Source organism: Chenopodium album, chromosome 2 (assembly GCF_948465745.1).
Source record: "Chenopodium album chromosome 2, dcCheAlbu1.1, whole genome shotgun sequence".
Lineage (NCBI taxonomy): Eukaryota > Viridiplantae > Streptophyta > Magnoliopsida > Caryophyllales > Amaranthaceae > Chenopodium > Chenopodium album.
The window spans coordinates 15,786,323-15,796,289 of record NC_137835.1 but is presented as its reverse complement, the minus strand read 5'-3'; the positions used below and the strand labels follow the sequence as shown (position 1 = coordinate 15,796,289).

Sequence of the window (9,967 nt, the reverse complement as noted above, 5' to 3'; positions counted from 1 at the left end):
AAATGCTTTGCTTCTTTATCTAAAAGCTTCAAAGTGTCATCTTTATACCTAAATATGCACCAAAAACACTAGCAACTAACCCCGTGAAGCTTAGGATACACAAAAAATACATAAAAATAGATAATTAGGGAACTAAGACATTAATTTTTCACAATTCTAAGGCTTAAAACCACTCTAAAATCATACAAAATTACAAGCTATCAATAAGAATTATCAAATACAAATTTCAACTAAAATAAGTTTTAATAATTTCATATGAGTAAAAATTAAATGAATAGAATACTATACACCCTAAATTACTTTACATGTCTATTGGTAGTCTGTCTTGCATGGACCCGGTCCACATTAACTTATTGTGGACCGAAGCCCATTACTCCATTAGTGACATATACCCAGCCAAAATCCAGTCATTCTTTTTTACTTCTTCGACTTCTTCCCTCATGCTCTGCTCGATCTCTATCAATTTTAGGGTAAAATTCTCTCTTCTCAACCAATTTTAGGGATTTTTTTCTCTCTCCTCTCACTATTTTTTTGCAAAAACATGTCAAATTATGTATTACAATTTACAAGAGATCTAAATCAGTATATATAGGAATACCATGTACAATTACAATCATTATTAAACTTCAATTTGATGCAATCGGAAGCAATTACGAAGGTAAACATCCATATATTTGTTAAAATTCGTTCTAATTATAGAAAATTTGTTGATGAATATGAAATTCAACAAGAAGATGAAATTGTAGAAGATGCAGAACAAGGTGTAATAATGATGTACTTAATTGTAAATTAGTTTGAGAAGGAAAATCAACCTATAATACAAGCTCATGTAAAGATTTGTTATAATTAATTTTGATTTGGCATAATCAGTTTTGTATCACTACAATCAGTTTTACAACACAATCAGTTTGATATGATATAATCACTTTTTATTTCTTATAATCACATTTATTTTGATATAATCACTTTTCATTTTTTTTTATAATCAAATTCAGTTTAGTATAATCACTTTTTTTTTATAATCACATTTAGTTTAATATAATCACTTTTTATTTTCAATAGTCACATTTAACTTGATATAATCACGTTTTATTTCTTATAGTGACATTTGGTTTGATATATTCTGTTTGCATTTAATTTACTCCAATTGATGATCGTAATCCTCTTTGTTTACTCCAATTTGATGAAATTTCACTTCTAGTTTCGACCGCCATTGTTGATTTTGATGAATTTCCTCCTCTCGTCTTCAGCATTGTTGAAGTGTATTACAGAACATCAAAGGAGGTGAGTGGAAAAAAAAAAGTAAGAAGAGAGAAAAAATTAATAATTTGTCAAAGAGGAGAGAGAAAATGAAAAGGAAAAGATAGAAGAAAGAATGAAACTGTGATTAAAGCTTTAAAAAAAAGCATGTGATAAATCCTGTCATCCTGTGATATTTACTCGGTCCACATTAAATTAATTTAGACCGGGTTTATTATAGTCTTTTATCATTGGTACTATACAAGTATACAACTCTCCAAAAAAAAAAATGAACGTTTGGCGCGAAAACATAAATATTCATACCCCAAGTCCTTAAAATGGAGGGAACTAAAAATCTAAATTTATCATATTCAGCAAAACCCAAACTCTTATCAGATTTTTTCAAGAAATTGATTGCGAGTTTTGAAGTATCGGAAAAAATGCAGAAAACGATTGAATCATTCTTTAATCACTCATCAAATCCTCCTCCATCTGCAAATTCCTACGATCTATTCGACGGAATTAGGGAACCAAAGTTTCCAGAAATTCGAATCAAATACACTCGTCAACCCACCAGGTACTTCAACTTTTCCCTAAATTATGCATTTCTAACTTCAATTAATCAAATTTTATTCATACCCAGATCGTTAATTTTGTCCAAATCTAATATTATGGTCCTATAATTTAGGGTTGAAGAATCAACAAGTGATGTGTTAATTGGGGAAGAAATTTTCGATGAGCAAATCGAAAAGAGTGAGAAATTTAAAGGAAAGAATTTGAATAAGAAGAGAAAGTATGCCCAATTTCATTTGGAATTGGGTCAGTCTGATTTTCTTCTTCATACTTGTAAAATTTGTGGGATTCAGTATACTAAAGGGGATGAAACTGATGAGAAGGTTCATACTTCATTTCATAAGAATTTTACTCATGGAATCCCATTTAAGGTGAGTTTTTAACGATGCTAGCCCTATTTTCAATTGTCTTTCTGTATTTCTTCAATTCGAATTTGGTTGAATTGTTGTATTGGTTTACAGGGTTGGCGCCAAGAGCGATTGATTCATTTGCCAACACTCAAAAGGGATCGTATCGTAGTTGTTTCGAATTGTGATCCTCCGGCTCAAAAGAAGAAGGTTGAGATCTTATTTCATTTTGCTTTAAAAGTAGCTGTTGTTGTTGTTGTTGTTGTTGTTTTTTTTTTTTTTTTTTTTTTTTTTTTTTTTTTTTTTTTTGGGTTTGTGGACAAGATTGAGATGATAGTGCAATAAATTTGGCTTTTTGTTGGGAAATTTTATTATGTTTTAGGTACAAGAAGTTGTGAAAATGATGGAGATTGAACTGGGTGATGGGTGGATCTTCCATGAGCTTTGTCAGGTTTGTACTGATATGTTGGAGTTATCAGACTTATCATTGCAATTTGTGTTTCGGAAGTTGTTCTGTATGGGTCGATTGTTGAATATAACCTTGGCTGATTGGTTGTTGCAGGTGTATTTGTTTATATCCTCACAAAGAGTCGCGGGCTGTTTGATTGTGGAGCCAATAAGCACGGCACACAAGCTCTTTTCAGACTCAGTGCAAAAAAAATCGGATATTGCTAGTGGGAAAGAAGTAATAGCTAAAGCAAAGACATTACAGTTTGGTACGATATGCTTTCAAAGAGAAGTTTCCAGGAAAGGATCTACCTATAAAAGCTTGGATGCCATGGATTCTAACTTACTTGGATCCATTGTCTGTGAAGAGGAGGCTACACCTGCTTCTTGTGGCATTAGAGCTATTTGGGTCAGTCCATCAAATCGAAGAAAACATATTGCAACTCACTTGTTAGATGCTGTGAGGTAACCTACCTCTTCCAACATTTAAAACTTTACATATGGTTGTGTATGAATTTCCATGAATGAGAATATAGACTGATTTAATTAAAGGCCAGAAAGTTGTTACTAATGACCTGTTATAGCTATGTAAAAAGTCTTTTTTTTTTTTAATTATTATTGCCATAATTATGCAGAATGGACACATAATGACTAACTGTCAGTGACTCCTTGTTACAGTCCATTTACCCATGCCTAGGCAGAAAAGAAGAGGGTTACAAATTAGGTCTGTAGAGAGAGTAGTCATTCACATTGCATTGATAATGGTTCTGCTTGAGTAAAGCTTTTTGGCAAAGTTACGTTACTTTTTACTTATATGGGGTTTAAAATGCCATAGAAAACAAGACAGTCATGTATTCTAATGTGCCTTTATGAGATGACAACCAGTAGTTATTTATCTTGGAAGTGAATGGTGAATATGGGTTCTAGAATCAAAAGTACCTGAGGGCTTAGGTGCTTAGGTGCACTACTGTGGATGGAATAATTTTATTACTGCAAGAATCTGGATGAGGCATCTTGGAGCTGTTTTTATCAAGGCAGATGGTCTGGTTAGTGAGTTACTATGGAAGCTTAAAACCTGGAACAGATGCTAAAAAACATATCATTATGGAAGTGATGGAAATTTTGGATATGCATTTTACTGTTAGATTGTATATGTCTGATTATTATGGTTTCTTGGTGAAACGATAATCTAGAGTGTTAGTGAATGCAAATAGCTTATTTTGGACATAGGTTGTTAGTTTAGATGAACTACTACGAGAGGGGGGTGAATTGTAGTAGGTTTTAATCACGAAACTTATGCGGAAATTAAAAACAAAACGTAAAAGGAACTTAAAGAACACAACGAGTTTTACGAGGAAACCATCCAGTGCCTAGCTGGAAGTAAAACCTCGGCCCTATTGGGACTTATAAACAAATTCCACTATAATAGGCAACTCTCCTAGTACAACCTATTACACAGACCTTTGCTTTGCAAGTTCTACCACGGACACTTGCCACTTGATAGGACACCTCCTACCAGACCTAAGACACTTCCTAGGTACCTTTTCCCCTTAACCTAGGACACTTCCTAGGTGACCCAAGACACCTCTCACTCATAGCTACCACTTGAATTTTAGATAATTCAAACTCATACACACAAACGTGAATTTGTAGAGAATTCACAATCTCACCCCAAAACCAATTACAACACAAAGACTCAATCTAACACATAAATGGAAAGCTACACATGAAACCCGAAATCAAAATGATAAAGCTTAAACCTTTGGCAAACTTACTCTTAAGCACTAAGTGGTTTTCACGCTTAAAACTCTCATTTTGCTTCACTGAATCACTTCTATATTTATAGAAGTTCCTTAGTTCACAAAGTAGGGTTTTCGCAAATATGATAAGCTTAAACAGAAATCTAATCTTATCACTTTAAAATCAAAACCAAAACAAATTTAATTTCGCCTTTTCTGAAAACCAATTTTATCAAATTCGTTTTAGTTAAAAGATAAGATTTTATGAAAAAGATAAAACCGAGTTAAACCAGATTTTAAATGATAAAATCAAATAAGTACTTTTTCATAAAAATTGTAATTATCTTTTACGAATTGATGAGCTTGCCAAGCTTTATCTGATCTCTAATAAGTTCAATGCATAACAATCATTTTATGCTTACATCAACCTATAAAACAAACTTATCTTTTTTACGACTATAAGTTATGAAATCCATCTTTTTCGGTTGATATCTCGAGCCTGCACTGATCCTTGGTTGTTAAGGTTTGCCCCAGCATTACACCGAAACCAGGTCGTGACAACCCGTTTGAAGTTCCTGTTAAGAACTTCGGGAAGTTCCATTGCTGAAACTCCTCTTCTGTCTTTACTTGTCCTCATGGATCTTCTAAAGTTCCTTTGTTTCAGTTCCTACTTCAGCTCCCAAAGCTTACTGAACCTGCAAACATTACAACACTAGAAAATCCTTATTAGATGGAAGTTTGCTCAATTCTTAACATCATCATCAAAACCTCATGAGGGTCAACATAGGTGATTAGGTGGTTGGAGTTGCAGTAGGTCTTTATGCTTTTAGCATCATGTAAGTGTCAGGTTTGCATCATGACTAAGAGAAATCTTGCAATGCACTCACAATCTCACATACCTTCCAAAATTAGAAGTGTTTACTCCTTGTGCTCCCTCCTCCTTCCTGCATGCTGTCCGGCCTTGGCCTGCTCTTTGAAGGTATGACTGTAAGTCTGTGACTAAGGGTAGTTCACATTTGCACTATATCTGGGTATGACAATTTGGAGGGTAAGGGAGCGATGTGAAAGTCAGGATTCATTTTCCTTTATTTGCATCAGAAATATGGGAAGTAAAAAGAAAGGTTGGAGGGAACGAGGATCCATTTCACTCCCCTTTAAATATACCTAATCTCTTTATTATTGAAACGCTCCCCCCCCCCCCCCCCCCCTCTTCCCCCCTTCCCCCCTCCACCACACATACACTCAGAACTCCCTGTCTCTTCCTATTTTTTCCTTTCCCTCCTCAAAATCTCACCAAACAGAATTTTAGTTATGCCATTGAATTGCTGCAAAAGTAAGGCAATAGTACAGCATCTGACTGTCTTCACCATACCCTCTTTGCATTTGTATCTATAAGGATGAGATTGGCGTGATTTTAATAGAGTATAAATCTTGTCATTGTGGCCTTTTGGGTGCACTCAGGGACGAGGGATTAATTTATTGAGTTGGTGATACTTGGCTACTTCAAATTGAGTAACACTTCTTATATTGATGCCTCATGCTCTCATCTTCCATGAGGTAAAATTACATCTTTCGAGCTGTTTTGACTTTTGATGCTGGTAGTCACAGCTAGATACTACCTCGGTTTCATATTATTTGCAACAATTTGACATAAAGTGTGAGAAGTGTCTAATCATTGCAAATAATATGAAACGGAGGTAGTAGAACATTTGAGTATTTGACAGAACATTCTCATAGTAAGAATTCTTCTTGATGATCCCTTAAAACATAAATACTCATTGCATATTACCATGTATGCTATCTAGGAGCCTAAAGTCTCAGCATTTTTTGAAATAATTGATGGCCATTGACTCGGTTGCCTTTATTTCTCACATGCTTTCTGATGGCAATACAAGCATTGCAATTTTCTGTAATAAACAAACTCTGCATTCACCCACCCACCCACTAAAGCAATAAAGCACCTATACTCCTATAGACATAATCTCTTAGTCTTGTACTGCCTGGCTTCTCTTGCTAGTAGAATTTTGTAAGCAGTAGCAGCTCTTTGTGTTTCGACTCCTCAGATCAAGTAATAACTGAGTGACTATCACTCATAAGAGCTTTGACCCTTGGCTGCCTCAAATGTTTCACAATCAATCTGATGTTATGTTGCTTTCAAGGTTCATCAATTCCCTGGATAACCCTTCAGCTTCATAAATTAGTCTGGCCAGGCAAACTTCCATTATATGTATGATAGGCGAAGTTATTGGGGAGACTGTTTGTGTTTTTTAATTCAGCATAAATTTGCTTTCAAGTCTTTTTCATTTGCTTTTGTTGGTAAATCATATTCTAGTAGTATTTAGATTTTTGTTCTGATGTTAAATATTCATGCAGGAAAAGCTTCTCTACAGACTATGTTCTTGAGCATTCGCAATTAGCATTCTCTAATCCAACCTCAGCAGGAAAGGCATTGGCAACCAACTATACTGGTACAGGATCTTTTTTGGTGTACAAAACGTAGTTATACAAATATTTTCTACAGTACTCCAATGGGTATTTGCTGTATTAAATCTTGTAAGTTTTGAAATCACACTGGTTTTAGCTCCTGAATACCTTGCAATCATTCTATCTTTGCATTCTGCTAATTTACTTACCTATGTAGCCAAATTACCAGACTCAGGAACCAAATTACAACCCAATATTAATTCAGCTTAGGGATGCATCTTATAACCTGACAGTAAAATCTCCCCTTTTTTTCCCTTTTTTTTTTTTTTTTTTTTTTTTTTTTTTTTTTTTTTTATGTTTTTTTAGGGTGAAACCCAATAAAATCTCCTAAATCTGTTTTTTTTTGAAACATAAAATCTCCTTAATCTTAATACGAAGTACATGGTAAAAACTTTTTTCAATTGGTATTATATACACCAAATAGGTGCACCAAGCCCAAATAATAGCCCAGAGCTATATCCACCCAAAAAACATGCCCAATACATACCAGCCCAATACTATTAAGATTTTTATTAAGAAAAAATTATTTCCTCCTCTCTCAACCGCCATATCAATTTTTTAATTTGTTTGAAAAGTTATGTTTCATTTCATAATTTCAAAATCTTTTCTCATTTATTTATTTTAATTTTCTCTCTCCTCTCTCCATTTTTCTCTCTCTAAAAAACTGTTTTATTGCCATGGATAAAAACAAATAACAGTTCTAAAAGGTGAACATTACTTAAATTTCTGTAAATTTGCTAATATAATTCAACAAATTTCAAAATTCATGAACATAATTGCCGTTTTAATTTTTTTTTCTTTCAATTTATTTTTTGTAGAAAATCAAAACTATGTTCTACTAATAAAGATGAAGAAGTGTAATTAATTTATTACTCAAAATCCCAATTTTATCTTAAATTTTCATTTTTGGAATTGAATACTAAATTAAACCCTGATTTTTTTTTAATAGTCCAATTAGTCAAATGTTCAACTCAGAACACCAAAAAAGAAGTTAGATGATATACCTAAAGGAAGTCCAATTGTTTGTCAAAAAATATTGGAAGAATTAGACAAAGAATATCAGAAAGTCCAATTAAGAGGTATATTTATGTTCATATAGTTTCTGTTTGATGTTCATATACGTTGTGCTTTATGTCCATATATTATGTGATTTATGATGTAATAATTTGTTTAGAAATTCAATTAATTACATTCGTATAATGTAATAATTTGTTTAGATATTATTTATTTGCTCACTTTGTTTGATTTTTAATTATCAGATCGACCAAGTACTGAACAACCACCAGAAACTTATGAACAACACACAATAACCACTGAACAACCCTCACAAACCACTTACTTGCCCTCACAAACCACTAATCAGCTTCCAGAATCATCTGATCTACCCCCATAAAATACTGATCAGCCCCAAAAAACATTAATCAGCCCCACAAAACATTGAATAGCCCCTACAGACATTTGAACTACCCCCACAGAACACTGATGAGCCCCCAAAGACATCAGAACTACACCCACAAAATATTAAACAACCTTAATTAACTTCTGAAAAGCCCCTAGAAACCAATGAAAAGCCCTCTGAAACCATTGAAAAGCCACCAGAAAACACAGATAACCCACTAGAATCCGTTGAAAAGCCCCAAGAAACAAGTGAAAAGCACCTAGAAACCTCTGAATCCTCCACCAAAAACCTCCGAACCCCCTTCAAAAACCTCTGAACCCCCCCTTTAAAGACCGCCTCTGAATGGCCTTTTAAAAAACCTAAAGGAAAAAATTCCTACAACAAGTAGAGTAATAAGAAGTAAAAGCTCCCAAGAAGCAGGTTAGATTGAAGAAGCACCAGAAGTTCAGGAATCAACAAAGGTTCAGGAATGAACCCCTTACAAAAACTTCTGAACCCCCCTATAAAAACTTTTGAACCCCAACCACAAACCATTGAATTACCTATAAAAACTTCTAAACCCCAACCACGAACCAGTAAACACCCTACAAAAACCTTTGAACCCCCTACAAAAACTTCTTAACCCCAACCACGAACCATTAAACACCCTACAAAAACCTCTGAACCACCTACAAAAACTTCTGAACCTCAACCACAAACCACTGAACACCCTACAAAAACATTTGAACCCCCTACAAAAACTTCTGAACCCCAACCACAAACCACTGAACACCCGACAAAAACTTCTAAACCCCCCTACAAAAACTTTTGAACCCAAACCACAAACCACTAAACACCCTACAAAAACTTCTGAACCCGAACCACAAACCAATGAATACCCTACAAAAAATTCTAAACCCCCTACAAAAAAATCTGAACCCTAACCACAAACCACTAAACACCCTACAAAACTTCCGAACCTCAACCACAAACCACTTAACACCCTAAAAAACCTCTGAAACCCCTACCAAATTATTTGAACCCCAACCACAAACCACTGAACACCCTACATAAACTTCTGAACCGCAACCACAAACCACTAAAACACCCTTCAAAAACTTCTTGCAGATGTTGCTCAGCCTTCATACTTTCCTTATAAACAACTTCATATGTTCTAACTGCAATAAACAAACATAGTTCATAATAATCATCATTGGAGTTCAAAAATAAAACAACAAAGTTCAAATATTGGAAAAAAATGTTCATAATTACGTTTACAATTATTTTCTAAAAAGCATATATACATACTCAGAAAATTATGTAAAATGGAAGATTCATTAAAGTAACCTAAATGTTCATAAAAATAGAAACAGTGTTCATAATATGATACTGCTAATAACAATTTTGATAATAAATACAATGGAAAGTGCGTTACTCAAATTATATGAAAATAAAATTCAAAAACATGGTATACACAAATTATATTCATCAAATACAAATTAAAGTATCAATTCAACAATTAAATTATAAATGATACTGAAAATCATAAAAAAAAAATAGCAATTAAAATCAAAAATCAAATTCAACACACTTTCAACAGCTTACATAACATTAAATATATGAATATCTTTCAAATAATCAATCTAAATAAGTTGTTCATAAAAAAAAAAAAAACATACACATGTTCAAATATCTAACATAATAGGTTTATAATTACAAAACATAAAAAAGTTTTAAAAATTCATAAATTGAAAACATAA

The 9,967-nt window shown here is 33.5% G+C and overlaps 1 protein-coding gene across 1 annotated transcript; it reads left to right on the top strand.

The window, feature by feature from the left end:
• Positions 1-1,604: 1,604 nt before the first annotated feature.
• Positions 1,605-7,069, top strand: LOC145583755 (protein CHROMOSOME TRANSMISSION FIDELITY 7-like). Its single transcript, XM_081640736.1, has 6 exons — positions 1,605-1,816; positions 1,928-2,183; positions 2,274-2,369; positions 2,542-2,610; positions 2,722-3,071; positions 6,719-7,069. The coding sequence occupies exons 1-6, from the start codon at positions 1,680-1,682 to the stop codon at positions 6,843-6,845; spliced, it is 1,035 nt and encodes a 344-aa protein (XP_081496862.1). The 5' UTR covers positions 1,605-1,679; the 3' UTR covers positions 6,846-7,069.
• The last annotated feature ends 2,898 nt before the right edge of the window (positions 7,070-9,967 follow it).